Consider the following 16298-nt stretch of genomic DNA (forward strand, 5'->3'; position numbering starts at 1 on the left):
ATATATAATCTAATTTGTTTTGTAAAGATGCTAGATTAATTATGTCTTCATCAGACAAGTCTGATGGAATTACACTCAACAAAAATATAAACGCAACACTTTTGGTTTTGCTCCCATTTTGTATGAGATTAACTCAACGATCTAAAACTTTTTCCACATACACAATATCACCATTTCCCTCAAATACTGTGCACAAACCAGTCTAAATCTGTGACAGTGAGCACTTCTCCTTTGCTGAGATAATCCATCCCACCTCACAGGTGTGCCATATCAAGATGCTGATTAGACACCATGATTAGTGCACAGGTGTGCCTTAGACTGCCCACAATAAAAGGCCACTCTGAAAGGTGCAGTTTTATCACACAGCACAATGCCACAGATGTCGCAAGATTTGAGGGAGCGTGCAATTGGCATGCTGACAGCAGGAATGTCAACCAGAACTGTTGCTCGTGTATTGAATGTTCATTTCTCTACCATAAGCCGTCTCCAAAGGCGTTTCACAGAATTTGGCAGTACATCCAACCAGCCTCACAACCGCAGACCACGTGTAACCACACCAGCCCAGGACCTCCACATCCAGCATGTTCACCTCCAAGATCGTCTGAGACCAGCCACTCAGACAGCTGCTGGAACAATCGGTTTGCATAACCAAAGAATTTCTGCACAAACTGTCAGAAACTGTCTCAGGGAAGCTCATCTGCATGCTCGTCGTCCTCATCGGGGTCTTGACCTGACTCCAGTTCGTCGTCGTAACCGATTTGAGTGGGCAAATGCTCACATTCGCTGCTGTTTGGCACTTTGGAGAGGTGTTCTCTTCACGGATGATGCGAAGGAGATGTGTTGCACTGCATGAGGCAAATGGTGGTCACACCAGATACTGACTGGTATCCCCCCCAATAAAACACAACTGCACCTTTCAGAATGGCCTTTTATTGTGGGCAGTCTAAGGCACACCTGTGCACTAATCATGGTGTCTAATCAGCATCTTGGTATGGCACACCTGTGAGGTGGGATGGATTATCTCAGCAAAGGAGAAGTGCTCACTATCACAGATTTAGACTGGTTTGTGCACAATATTTGAGGGAAATGGTTATATTGTGTATGTGGAAAAAGTTTTAGATCGTTGAGTTAATCTCATACAAAATGGGAGCAAAACCAAAGTGTTGCGTTTATATTTTGTGTTGAGTATAATTTGGATATTGTCATAATGTCTAGAACTATTTTATCTTCTTCAGCCTTCCTGGTTTTAGCCAGGTAGGAACTGTATGTTCTAAGAAATTTAGCACTTTCATATTTAAAAAGCTCCCAGTTTGTTCCAAAAGAATTTTCATTTTTAAAGATCTGTGGGTCTCACCCGGTTGAGTGACGTGTACGTATAAGACGTAAAGCGTCATTACGTTCTTCGTACGTCTTCGCGCCTGCGCAGTGTTGACAAGGACAAGGTCGCGGCAGCAGTTAGCCATTAGCTGTCAACATGATGTCGCTTGCTGCCCGCTCGGGGGTTTTTTCTCCTTATTTGCAGGCTACAGCTTTCACAGTTACAAGTCCTTTGAAAGCCGGCATACCCGGAGTGGCTCTAAAGGGAGAACAGGTTTTGTTGGACCCGAAAATGAAGCTCCTGTGCCGGGGATCTCTGAGCGGTCAAAGCCCAAAGACAGGATCTGCTGTGAGGGTTAGTCTCAGTGGTAAGTTAGCACTAATTGCTTAACTTTGTGCTGTTTTCATGTTGATGCCACAGACTACATGTTATACCTGCTAACGTTATACCTGTATTTTATTTTTATTGAAGCGCCACTCAGAGTAAGCTACAAGCTAAACAACGCAAAGCGCGGCCTACATTTTAGCTAATCATTGAGAGCCGCCGGATAATGTGACATCACCCAGCAAATGTTTACATCATAATAAATATTAAAGTGTGTCATTTCACGACCTTGATTTTTAGGTCATATGTGCAGACCAGTCAAGTCTCACTGCATGTAAACATGTTGTCAGTGTCATGTCTACATGCGTCAGATTGCACCATTTGACTACATAATTATGAAAATTTCCTGGGGGAGCACGCTTCCCCCCACCCTCCTCCCGAGTGTGTAGTCTCACTTTGCTCCATGACAATCTCACTGCTTGAGCGTATCTCACCTTGAGAACTCTGAATGTGAGGCAGATCGAAATGACCTATGCAGTGATGTCAAGGGTCACACGGTAAGGACTGCAATACTTGTTCAATTACCCCATATAGATTGTTTCACAGATACTGGGCTGTGAAAACTCCGTGGATCTGCGGGATTCCGCGGATTTCATCATGGGGAGGGGAGGTGGGGTGTTAGTGATGTACTCTTTAATCATAGATAGATAGATAAAGTTTATTGATCTCACAGAGGAGAAATTCACATGTTACGTCAGCTCATAATCGTGAACATCACTGAGTTTTTAAAATGTCTATAGCAAAGCATTCTCTTTTTAAGGTGCGTTTACACATAACCAAGACGTGTTACGAATGTCATTTTTCTGTCATTCGTGACACATTCCTGACATTCTTAATGTGACTTAACGCATCTGAATAGGTTTCTTAATAGTGAGTGTTGGTGCGTGATATTCTTGATATTCGTGGAACTCTTTTTGCCTGTCAAAAAATCTTCCACGAATGTCACACACCACCCTCATTTCGTCTCACATCGTGGAGGTCGCAACTAAGCGTATTGATCTGTCTTGATGAGTAGTGATCCTTAATAGAACGTGACAACGTTCATAGTGGTTCCTGTGATGGTTCTTGGAGCCCAAACTGTCACGCGTTATTACGAAGTGACACGGAAACTGTCAAATTTTGACACGACTTGTAACGCGGCATCACATTTCACTGCGCGCCACGACAAATCAGATCTCTGTCACGTGCGCACAATTAAACTCGGCTCCAAATGTCGTTCCACAGTTCCTGCCTAAGCTCCTCAGGATGCTCCTGCAGGTGTTGCACCTGCTGTATGTGCCTGATTAGGGCTGTCCCTAACAATTAGTTTTTAAACAATTAATCTAGCGATTATTTTATCGATACATCGATTAATCTAACGATTAATTTTTCGATTCGATTCCGATGAACGATTATTTCACCATTACTTCACTAATATAACCATTTATACATGTTGATTTAAATGTCTGAATGAAAAAACACAAATTCCTTAACATTGCAAAACCCAAAATTACCCCCCAACACCACCTGCACGACAATGTTTGAATTCTAGAAGCTCTGAAATGCAATCTGGGACTATTCCAGACGATAAACTGGAGTGAGTGCAGCATCCATTTAGGTGAGAAAAAAAAACAACTTATTCAAATTCATTCCAGTAGTATTCTGCTCTTACTAGGATGCAGCAGTTTTCTAGCTTGGCAGATAGTTCTGGAGGAAATCACTGAAGAAATTAACAAATTAAAATATGGTTTGACTGAAACAAACTGTCATTAAACTTAAATAAGACAGGGATGAAAGGGAGGTGTAAGAGTCACTAGGTGTTCACAGGAAACACTTATTTAGTTTCTGTATGTATTTATTTATTTATGTATGTTCATTGTTAGTTGGTTTTATTGTTTTCTGTTGTGTTTCTATTCAGGTTCTTTTGTCTCTTTCTCTAAAATTGTATATAATAAGTATATATTGTATATAATAATCATTAGATTATAATATATAAACAAAAATAAATTTTAAAAAAATTACAATTTGAAAACAAATGCACCCGAACGTGATGACAGCTGCAACTGCTCAAAAGCTAACTTTAACATTGAAAATGCCATAGACATGCTAACGCGTTAGCATCGCTCCCCGTTTTTAAGTTATAAAATACATCTATCAACTGTTTCAGAAGACCATAACAGGTCGGTTTAACAGAAAAAGGTAAATAATACTCAGACATATGCTCTTTAGGGTTTTAGCGGGGGGAAATTAAGAAAAGGAAAGAAAGAATAAACGAAGCAATAGGTCGAAGCACTGTTCAATCTGCGAAACATTGCTTCGATTGGTTCAAGGTTCAAAAGCAAAGCCGCGCTGCAGAAAAGTTGATTACGGACCTGCTACATGGTCTGTAATCAATGTAGAGAAATTATCATTTTCCTGACAAACACCCCCCAAATAACGGCCACTCTGAAGGACCAATAACAGAATCATTAAGCAAAAAGCTTATTGATGTCGGTGGATCGAATTATTTCTTAACGATACCCGAAAGGAACTGGTTCTCGATACCCATCGCTAAGCGTAACGTTATCTTTTCAGACATTCAGTAAACGACTACATAATTACACAGAAAATCAACAGTAGCCTAAAACACTAGGTGTAGACAACGTATTGTAGGGTACGTGCTTTGCTTCTTAGAAACTCATAAGAGCCACTCGCTGCACTGCTACCACGACTCTCCGGGACCGCCATCTTTGTTGTTGATCCGCCGACGCGTCGGCATGCAAATTTTGCGTCGACACATTTTTTGTGCCGTCACCTGATGACGTCGACGTATTGACCCACCTCTATGCCTGATGTTTGGGAAAATGCGCGAGACGACAGCCTCTGTCGACAGGCTGTGTCCTCCTCCTCCTCTCTGCGCCACTCCATGGCACAGAGCCCAAATATGCATGCAGTCACAAAGTTCTTCTGAAACACTGGAGCAATCTGAATTCGATTGGATGAATATGGGTGTGTGTGGAGACAATTCACCTCGTTCACAACGTGACAGAACTTAACGATGCGCTGTTACGCACAATAGCGCGCAACAACGCGGAACACTTCTTGACCGTGTATAATGGTTCCTGATAATTCTCTAGTAACACGTGCCATTAATCGTAACGCATGGTAACAGGTTGCAGCAGTTCCTGAGGACACCTGACGCCTCTGCCCTGAAACATCACATTCGTGGTCAGTGGCCAAGAATGTATACTTCGTGGCATTCGTGACTTGTCGTCGTTATGTGTAAATGCAGCATTAAGTCCGCGGACACTGAACTGTGTGTTACAGATACAAATCAGTTTCCTCGGATCTGCGGGGTTTCGCGGAGGGAAAATGCCACTCAAAGCGTAGCTGTTACGATAGTTGTCGTAAAGCAGGACTGGTTGGTTGCTGCGGCAATGCTGTGCGACGCATGTGAACATCCCAAACTTTTAGAGCTTTCAAGTTTTTAAAAAATTTGTGCAGCATGTCTGTGTCACGGACCGACTTTGCACAGAGAGAAGATGGCAAGAAAGACTGTTTGAAAAAGATTGATAAGGACAAGAATCCGTGGAATTGTCACTTCATCAACACACCTGAAAGATAAAAGAAACGGGAAAAGTGAACTGTGCCCTCTCAGGAAAACACGGTAAGAATTTTTCTCTCCCTGGAAAATAAACATTCTGCTGTTCAAACAGGATTTTAGAGAAGATTATGTGACTTCCTTTCATTGTAAAAAAGACATTGTGGCTTTGAATGAATTTAGGCTGCATGAATTTACACAAGAATATAAGTGACTTTTTACTATAAGGTATGTTATTGATATTTTACCATGATTTTCCAAATAGTCTTTTCAGTCTTCATGAATTTCATGTAGTTTGTAATTGTATTTGTAATTGTTCTGAGTTAATGCATAATTTGGTTTACAATTAAAAGGAAAATCATTCCAGGTCCTACTTCCACGTCATGTTCTGTTATTTCAACATCATCATTTACAGGTCAAATACAAGGTTGAATATAGGATCATTTAAATATCCACTAATTCTGAGATTTGTTCTTCCAGGAGATGCTGAAAAAGTATCATTAGATAAAAATTTGATTCTGGGGCCCCAGACCCCCTAGACCCCAGCTCCTGGGGAGCTGTACCCCCCCCCCCCCCCCCCCCCCGAAAATTTTCCTTGGATTTCACAATTTTCATTTCACAGCCCTGGATGTTGGATTTGGCACGGTGCACACTGGGATCATTTGGGGACAAACAAAGCATTGTCCACTTACTCCAATGTGTTGTAGAAGATGTGATCCTGTGGTATGATCTCGTAATTAGGTCATAAAACCCTGATGAATCTAATCATCGACATATATGATTGATCAGGAAGACCACATAGCGAGGGCTGCAGCTATTGATTATTTTACTAATCAAGTATTCTGTCGATTATTCTGGTGATAAATTGAGTAATCTTTTGTGTTTTTTAAACAACATCAACAGTCCAGGGCTCTCCCTAAGCAATGGTACAATGTTGCTGTGCCATCACGCAGAATGTCAAATTTAGTGTGTTCCTTTCTGTTTTCCTGGGTAATTATTTATTTTTTCACATCTTTACAAATTTTGGATCTTTCCCGGTGTCAGGAGCTCAGCTCAGCACTCCCCTGACACTGGACTGTATGCTCAGGTGATCTGTGTAATCCTCAGTCAGGGTCCCTGTGTGATTTTTTTATTTTATTTTATTTATTTATTTTTTTTACCTCTCTTTCTCTGCAGTTCAGCAGAAGCATTCCAGCTGAAGGTTGAACATGCAAGCCTCACAGTCACCGTTTTTAAATTTAAGTTACTGTGTTTGTGAAGCGTTGTGTGTTATAAAAGCAAAAAAGCAAAAATTAAAAAGCAAAACACTCAGTGCGAGTCTGAGCAAAACACAAAAGAAAGAGTGGACTTGTGCTAGGAGGATATTTCAGAGACTGTTTGTCAGTGTGGCCAGGGACGGAGCTGTGACTCGCACTCCCCTCACGCCGGGCAGAGAGAGACAGCAGCCGACCACCGGGCAAATAGCAAACTTCGACTGTGTGTACCCGGCCGCCGGGTCAATAGTCACTCCCCACGTAGAGCGAAGAACAGGCAGCGGACCAAACCGTGTGTTTTTTTTGTGTGTGTGTTTTTAATAGGCAAACACACTGCTTTGCTTTAAATGCGCAGTAAACTCTTTCAGATGATCAGTGCAGACCATCTTTCTCTTAAGCTCCGTTTACACATAGACGGTTTTGTCGGCAGGTAGTATGTAGACTGAAGTTCGCGGTAGTTCCAGCTGTTTTCGCGTTGGAAAGGGGTGGAGCATTTCGCCGGCGTTTTGACCGCTGTACTATCCGCAAATAGGCGGATAAAACGCCGCTAAAGCCGCCGAATAAAGCGGCGTTTTGACGCCGTAGCATCCGGCACACGTCAGGCAACGGGGGTTAATACCCAGTTCTATCCTTTACAATCTCAGGTTAAGACGCGCGTGAGAATGGCGGTGTTCTGCTGCCCCCGAAAATGCCCTGTGTACCGCTGGTTAATACCCAGGTTTTTATCCAGGCAAATCCTGCGTTATTCCAGGATCATTTGCATATAGGCACTGCCCCCAGAGTATAATAGGCTGAAGCAGCAGGAATACATGCCTCTGTCACTGTAGGGGGAGGGAGATCATCCTCAGCCTTTTCTTCTCCTTCCTTTCCCCCTCCTCAGCGTGTTGCTCCGTCTCCACCACAGGCCTCCCCTCTGCTTCTGAACCAGACCTCTTGGTTTCCTTCTTCTTTTAGTCCTTGCCGCTGCCAGCTTTCTTTTAGGAGGCATACTGGAGCTTCTCTGCAAAAATATCTGGAGCTGGCTGCGAGTGAGAGGCCTGCATGCAACGCACTAGCGTTTTTATACTGACCGCCGCCTATCGGCCGTTTGGCACGCCGTTTTAACCGGGAGGTGGCGTTTAGAACGGCGTACTCTCCGCTAGCACCGCCGTTTTGTCTTCCTCTGTCGCTGGTTAAAACACTGTTGTGTACGCCGATGTGGGCTCTATCTCCATTTTATACGCCGTTGATTAGGGGTACAACGCCGGCCGCCGAATAACGGCGGTGTAAACTGCGGCACTACAGGAAAGGATAGGATGAATCGGCGATTAAAAGTATCAAACACCGTTGTTCGCGTTGTCTCTGTCGTCACACAAATTCTCCTTGTGCGCTCCCGGAATTGTTCGACATGTTGAATAATTTTTTCGACAATTCTCGGTGAAGCCCGAACTAAGCCACGCCCCCTAGCGCCAGCATTAACAACGGCGTTTGATCCCTAAGACGGCCCGGAGGAGCCAAAAACTCTTCCGGGATGCTTCCGGGAGCTCTTACCGTCTATGTGTTAACGGGGCTTTAAAAGGCTTTACTTTACTGTGTGTCGCGTTGGAAAGCTGTAGCTTTTGGTGCTAAATTGATTAGCTGTTACACAGCTTATGCGCATGCTCTAGTCTTCTGCTTTTTTTCTGGGGACGTTACAGCATGGGTTAAAGTTCTCTGTCACCATGACGGATTTCCGCCATTTGGAAAGTTTAACTACACATACGCGCGCACATATGGTGTCGTGTGTTTTGGGGCCAACATATGATACTCTCTTTGTCAAAGCAACATCCCATTCTGCGCTAATCAAAGCAGTAGCAATGTCAGCATGTATGGGGCCGCACCGCGGAGGAAGAGACTGTGTGAATTTTCACTCCTCTCCACTCTGTTTACTGCTTGCCATGAGCCGCGGTCCTTCTCCTCCCTGTCTTCGTGGGAACATTGGCAGACCTTCCTCAAGTAGAGCAGGGCGTGGCTTTGCTTTGAACCAATGAAGCAATGCTTTGATTTGCTGCTTCAGTTCTTTGTTTTATTTCGCTTTATCAAAATTTTTCCCCACGAAAACCCTAAAGAGCATATGTCTGTGAGTAATGTTTACCTTTACCTACCTGTTATGGTCTTCTGAAACAGTTGGTAGATGTATTTTATAACTTAAAAATGGGACAGATGCTAACGCGTTAGCATGTCTATGGTGTTTTCGATGTTAAAGTTAGCATTAAGTCTGTAAAAGAGTCAAATGTATTGCAAATTGTAATATATTATTTTTATTTATATATTATAATAATAGCAACAATAATAATAGTAATAATTAGAGGTGCACCGATCGATCGGGCACCGATCATTATCAGCCGATCACGCCTTGATCGGTGATCGGCAAAATGCGCCGATCAAAAGGACCGATCACAACAGTGCAGGCAGTAGCGCAGGGAATGCTTGGTCATGTCATGACACGCTTTCCTCTGTGACGTAAACTCATTTTGACTTCTGATATGAGCTGGACGGACAAGGAGAGCAGTCGCCATCATCTAATGTAGTCCATGTCCGTCCAGCTCATATCAGACGTCAAAATGAGTCAAATGGCTCTGAGAGATCTAAATAGACTGCTGTGTAATGAATGGAACCACACTGCCATCTAGTGGATATCCAGTGTGCGTGAGTGTGTTTTTGTAAATCAGTAGGCATTTTGATTTTGTTTATTTTTTCATGTGTAGAGGTTCAGAGAGTACAAAGAAGCTTTGTTCATTTGATTTGCTTATATTGTGAACTGCCATGATAGTGGAATTGACAACTAAGTTCAAAATAAAAAAAAATTGATTGATTGATTTTTGTTTGTGATCTGTGGATTTCCCGAAAAGAATGTCTCAAAATTACGTCACAGAGGAAAGCGATGAATGCATGTAATTGGTGATCCACAAATGCTGAAACTCAATTCACAAATACAATTTCCAGTTTTACAAATGTAATTTTTTATTTTTTATTTTTTTTTTTACAAATTAAGTTTTATATTTGCAAATACAACATTATTTGCAAAGACCAGTTTACAAGTTACAAATATGAAATTTGCATTTGTGGATATCTGAACACATTTGCAAATCAATGATTAGTTGTAGATCACCCTGTGTGCATTTACAAATATTGAGACAATTTTAACTCCATAGAATGAGGGCTGTATTTTACATTCTCAACGTATTCTCTGTAGGCTGTAACCTGAGCAACATGAAACATGGAAAAAAAAAAAAGCTTGCTGGTAGAACAAAGTCAGTGTAATACAAAAGTTGGCAGTTTATTCTAGTGTCTTTATTTGAATGCATGTTTTTTATTTTTATCATTAAGTTTTAATGCAAAAATAGTCCTATACATTAGACCTATATTCTTATTTTGGGCATGATCCAAATATGTACTTGATCGGTATCGGCCTTGATCTGTATCGGCAGATCAAAATTTCAGTGATCGGTGATCGTCCTAAAAAATCCTGATCTGTGTACCTCTTGTAATAATAACTAATAATGCTACAATACAATTTTAGAGAAACGGGCAAAAAGAAACACAAGAGATCAACTAACAATGAACATAAATAAATATAGAAATAAATAGCTGTTTCCTGTGAACACCTAGTGACTCTGACACCTCCACTTCATCCCTGTTTAAGTTTAATGACAATTTGTTTTGGTCAAACCACATCTAAGCTGTGTTTTTACACAAGAAAAAAAAATAAAATGCAGTAAATTGCACATTTGTCTTTTTTCATGAAAATATCTTATTAAAGATAACACATTGCACTTTAGTCAGGCCTTCAAAAAACTTTTGTGGATTCTTGCTGTAATATGTTGTCAGTGGTTGAGATGGTTTCTGTAGGCATCTAAAAATACCCATAATCAAGTGAAACCTGATGGAAATCTCTTTGTGGCGTGTTGGTGGTGTATGTATGTGCAAAATAAAACAAAACACTACTCCAGGTATGATTTTGACGAGAATATAACATCATAACTTTGTTACAAGGTCAAACGTTGATGTTGCGTGATAAAGGCCATTTAATAATAACTCACTTCAAGAAATAATGGCAAAACTCACATGTACAGTGAGGAAAATAAGTATTTGAACACCTTGCGGTTTTGCAAGTTCTCCCACTTAGAAATCATGGAGGGGTCTGAAATTTTCATCTTTGGTGCATGTCCACTGTGAGAGACATAATCTAAAAAAAAAAATCTGGAAATCCCAATGTATGATTTTTTTTAAATAATTTATTTGTATGTTACTGCTGCAAATAAGTATTTGAACACCTACCAACCAGCATGAATTCTGGCTCTCACAGACCTGTTAATTTTCCTTTAAGAAGCCCTCTTATTCTGCACTCTTTACCTGTATTAATTGCACCTGTTTGAACTTGTTACCTGTATAAAAGACACCTGTTCACACACTCAGTCAATCACACTCCAACCTGTTCACCATAGCCAATACCAAAGAGCTGTCTAAGGACACCAGGGACAAAACTGTAGACCTGCACAAGGCTGGGATGGACTACAGGACAACAGGCAAGCAGCTTGGTAGAAGACAACAACTGTTATGATTATTTATTAGAAAGTGGAAGAAACAAAAGATGACTGTCAGTCTCCTTTGGTCTGGGATTCCATGCAAGATCTCACTTTGTGGGGTAAGGATGATTCTGAGAAAGCTCAGAACTACACAGGAGGACCCAGTCAGTGACCTGAAGAGAGCTGGGACCACAGTCACAAAGATTACATTAGTAACACATGATGCTGTCATGGTTTAAAATCCTGCAGGGCAGCAAGGTCCCCCTGCTCAAGCCAGCACATGTCCAGTTCACCAGTGACCATCTGGATGATCCAGAGGAGACATGGGAGAAGGTTATGTGAACCAGAATCGGTTGTTTTGACCGTTGGGGTTTTTCTGTAATTATTGTATGGCTTTTGCCTTACAATATAAAGTGCCTTGGGGTGACTGTTTGTTGTGATTTGGCGCTATATAAATAAAATTGAAAGAGAATTGAAAGAATAGAGCTTTTTGGAATCAACTCCACTTACCATGTTTAGAGGATGAGAGCAACCCCAAGAAAACCATCCCATCCGTGAAGCATGGGGGTGGAAACATCATACTCTGGGGATGCTCTTCTGCAAAGGGGACAGGACGACTGCACTGTATTGAAGGGAGGATGGATGGGGTCATGTATTGCGAGATTTTGGCAAACAACCTCCTTCCTTCAGTAAGAGCATTGAAGATGGGTCATGGCTGGGTCTTCCAGCATGAGTGACCCCAAACACACCCAGGGCAACTAAGGAGGGGCTCCGTAAGAAGCATTTCAAGGTCTTGGAGTGGCCTGGCCAGTCTCCAGATCTGGTCTCAATAGAAAATCTTTGGAGGGAGCTGAAATTCCAAACCTGAAAGATCTAGAGAAGATCTGTATGGAGGAGTGGACCAAAATCCCTGCTGCAGTGTGTGAAAACCTGGTGAAAAACTACAGGAAAAGTTTGACCTCTGTAATTGCAAACAAAGGCTACTGTACCAAATATTAACATTGATTTTCACAGGTGTTCAAATACTTAATTGCAGCAGTAACATACAAATAAATTAAAAAATCATTTCAGATTTTTTATTTATTTATTTTTTAAGATTATGTCTCTCACAGTGGACATGCACCTAAGATAAAAATTTCAGACCCCTCCATGATTTCTAAGTGGGAGAACTTGCAAAACCGCAGGGTGTTCAAATGCTTATTTTCCCACTGTAAGTAAAAAACAAAAAATAAAAAAACGATTAATTCAAAAAATAATCACCCGATTTAGAGCCCGACCGATATATCGGCTGGCCCTTTTCTAAGTACTCTATTGGCCAACATTTTGCAGATAGAACGCCGATAATATCTCAGAAACAGAACAGTTATTGAAATAATGTTTGTCAGCAATGTAAAATGTCCTTGCACCGTTTGTCCAGTAGATGGAGCTCTGACTCCATTCAGCTTAGAGCTGCTTACACCCCTGCTTAAATGTGTTAATCACTGGCCCCCGTAGTTCGCCATCACACTGCTGACAAATGCATACAAGTAAGTTTATAAGGATGTTGTTTGTAATAACTTTGCGATTACATTCACCCCACATTTCTCCCGTTTCAGTTCAACTTAGTTTGATTAACTCAGTTTATGTAGTAATGTGTCAAATGTGCTTCATTGCATCGGTCACGCTTTTTATTAAGCCCATGTTGTGTAGACCTTATTTCTAGCATGAAAAACTTTCGTTTACTGCTAAAAGGTTGAAACATTCAGATTCACTGGTCGTCCGGAAGGGTTCTGGGAATTACTGCCGTTCGCCATTAACCCTCTGGGGCTGATGCCATCGTATACGACGGCTGGGACCAAGCTTTACTAAATTGTAAATAACTTTTTAATGTTATGAGATAGAAACTTACTTTTTTTTTTTTGCTGAAAAGTTAACTCTGCCGACTTTCAATCCACCGCCGGCCATCTTGGTACTCGTCAAAGAAGATGTGTGATGATGTGCGCAATGTGAGTGTCCAGTCGGAATTGGTTCTCCGTCACATGGTTTTCCAAAATCCAATCATAGGGCAGATTTACCTCACGTGATATGGCAAAGATCGTTTTAGTTTGAGTGATATCTTACTAGTTGGTCCGTTTGAATAGCCCCCTAACAGCTCCAGTGCGCCTTGCACCATTACGCACAGCGAAAGTGAAAGTGAGCAGACGGAGCAGACATAGAGGCTCTGATGACAATCACACATGCTCAAACAGAGTGTGTAAGTATCAGGATTGCTCCACTAGTTTGCATGTGAATGTTTACTGGATAACTCTGGCAAGCTCGGCTGATTTATCGACAGATCAGCCGATTTATCGATTATCAGCATTTTTTCATCCAAATATCATTGTCGGCATCGGCCTTAAAAAATCCATATTGGTCGGGCTCTAAACCAATTAATCGATTACTAAAATAATTGTTAGTTGCAGCCCTAGTTTGTTTTACGAGTGAGAGCATTTTACCGATTAAATGTGAAGAAGCAAGTTTTGAGTTTCTCAGTGTGCATACATTTTCAAAACGGATGACAGTGCTTCTTTGTGCACAGCAGAATAACGTTGTCACTTGCTTTAGGCCCTAATTTAGTATTTTATTGACTGTTCAACCAGCGACACAGCACCCATTTGGTGCATTTACCTGAATGGAACTGATCAAAATACTACAGAAGACAAAAAATTTTTACTTGACAGTTTGAAGTGACTTTTATTTGTTTCAGAGGGCTTCATACCCATTAAAATTCACCAGAATATACAAAATTTGACTTGCGCTTTTAAAAATGATCTGGAGGAGATCCCCCAGACCCCCCAGAATCAAGATGACACCCCGCCTCCCACCACCCTTTTATGTACCTTTATGTTCAGGTTTTGCATTCTTTTTATGCTTTCTCTCTCTCTCTCTCTCTCTCTCCTTTGAGGCTATTTAGAATAGATTTGTATACTGTATAATGTGTTTATTGTATTTATTGAGGGGAAAAAAAGTGTGTGCCCCCACTGCGCCACATTTGCCAGGAAAAATGTTAGTTGAATTATTTGAGTTACTCGACTCATCTTTTCAGCCCTAGACATGGCAGTCATTGTTGCAGCACTTGTAAATTTACATTCACCAATAGAAATTCTTTCTGCATGTTAAACTGTTCTGCTATTTCTGTTTTCAGTCGTATAATGTATATCATAATTATTAGGGATGCACCGGTCCACAATCTTTCACTTCTGATCCGATCCCAAAGCTGAATTTGGATATCTGCCGATACAATACTTTTCTGATCCGATACCAGAGGTCTGTCTGCTTTAATATTATCATTATTATTGATTTTATGTGAGGATTTTCTTAAAAAAGTAGACCTGAAAGTTCAGCTACAATTTGCAAGAAGGTGAATTTAAGATGAAAGACTAGATTTGATGTTTTGGTGAAAGAATTAAGTACTTTAATTTTTTTATAGACTTTTATAGCCTTAATTTTCAATTTCGGTGGCACTTCAAAGCATGTGTTACAGAGTAAAAATTAGGGATGGGTATTGATGAGATTTTATCTGCCGATGCCATTGTTGATTCTGGTTATTGATCCAATTCCTTGTCGGTTCCCTTATCAGTACCTCTTGTGAATTTTCTGTGTAATAAAAGTAGGCTTTGTAGATTTACTATGTCAACAACACTTTATTAAGTCTTAAAGTAAATAAATATGAAATTGGTCACTGTATCCTTGATCACCGAACATAAATAAAATAAATACAATCTGTAGTTTTTGTTAAAAGCATTTCCTTTCAGAAATTTTGACATGAATGTCTCCATACATCTGAGCTGAGCTCAGCCGGCTGCTGCACGTCAGCGCAGGACGTCTCATTTTGGGAGGGAAAAAAAACGTTTTGATCAATTGCAGTTTGTTTGTATTACAACATTTGGAAAGAGGTGTCACTTGATTTAAACTGCGTTTCGCTTTGAAATTTTTTATTCCGTCTGGACTCTATCATTCTAACTTGACTCGGCAGAGAGCCGCGCAGCGTTTGGAGTTGTGTGAACAGAACGGAGGATGATTCTCGTTTCTTTCTTGCAACAAGACAGGAGGCCCAGTTAGTGACTTTAATCTGCACAAAAGTGACTCACAGGGATGAAAGTGGTGAAAAAAAAAAAAGATGTAACCCAAAATTACCCCAACACCACCCGCACGAAAATGTTTGAAGTCTCGAAGCTCTAAAATCCAATCTGGGACTATTCCAGACAATAAACTGCAGTGAGTGAAGCATCTATTTTCAAATTAATTCAAGTAGTATTCTGTTCTTACTTGGATGCAGCAGTTTTCTGGCTTGGCAGATAGTTCTGGAGGAAATCACTGAAGAAATTAACAAATTGAAAATATGGTTTTACCAAAACAAATTGTCATTAAACCTAAATAATACAGGGATGAAGTGGAGGTGTAAGAGTCACTAGGTGTTCACAGAAAGTTATTTTTCTGTATTTATTTATTTATGTTCATTGATAGATGGTTTTATATTTTCTGTTGTATTTTAGTCGGGCTCTTTTTGTCTCTTTCTCTAAAACTGTATTGTAGCATTATTAGTTATTATTACTATTATTGCTGTTGTTGCTATTATTATTATGAATATATAAACAAAATGCTAACTTTAACATTGACATGTTAGCATCGGCCCCGTTTTTAAGTTATAAAATACATCTGTCAACTGTTTCAGAAGACCATAACAGGTCAGTTTAAAATAAAAAAAAAAGGTAAATATTACTCACAGACATATGCTCTTTAGGGGTTTAGCGGGGGAAAATTAAGATAAAGTGAAATAAAACAAAGAACCATGAAGCAGCGGGTCAGATCAATGCTTCATTGCTTCAAGCTTCAAAGAAGAGCCACACTACAGAAACTGTTGATTACAGACCCTGCAGGGGTTCTGTATTTGACGTAGAGACACTATCATTTTCCCGACAAACACCCCCCAAAACAACGGCTGCTCTGAAGGACCGATAAGGGAATACTTAAGCAAAAAGACTATTGATATCGGTGGATCGAATCATTTCTTAAAGTAGACCTGCATTGAAATAAATGTGGTCAGATCTCAGAAAGAAATAGCTGATATGTATTTAAAAGACCCTTATGAATGCAGTAAAGTAAATCTGCAAGCCCAAATTTGTAATTCAGCGGTGAAATCTTCGTTTAGAAATGACAAATCTGCAGCTAAAATTTAGCCCTCTGCAAAAACTGTTTGTACATCCGGGACATTGCCA

At 40.6% G+C, this 16298-nt stretch overlaps 1 protein-coding gene across 1 annotated transcript in view; it reads left to right on the plus strand.

Moving 5' to 3' along the window:
• Positions 1-1407: 1407 nt before the first annotated feature.
• LOC117522431 (cytochrome b-c1 complex subunit Rieske, mitochondrial) overlaps positions 1408-16298 on the plus strand; it is a 28578-nt gene continuing 13687 nt past the window's right edge. Inside the window, exon 1 of the mRNA XM_034183836.1 lies at positions 1408-1685. Coding sequence (XP_034039727.1) covers positions 1475-1685 — 211 coding nt within the window. The 5' untranslated portion in view covers positions 1408-1474. The remainder of the gene's footprint in view (positions 1686-16298) is intronic.

This window comes from Thalassophryne amazonica, chromosome 2 (assembly GCF_902500255.1).
Source record: "Thalassophryne amazonica chromosome 2, fThaAma1.1, whole genome shotgun sequence".
NCBI lineage: Eukaryota > Metazoa > Chordata > Actinopteri > Batrachoidiformes > Batrachoididae > Thalassophryne > Thalassophryne amazonica.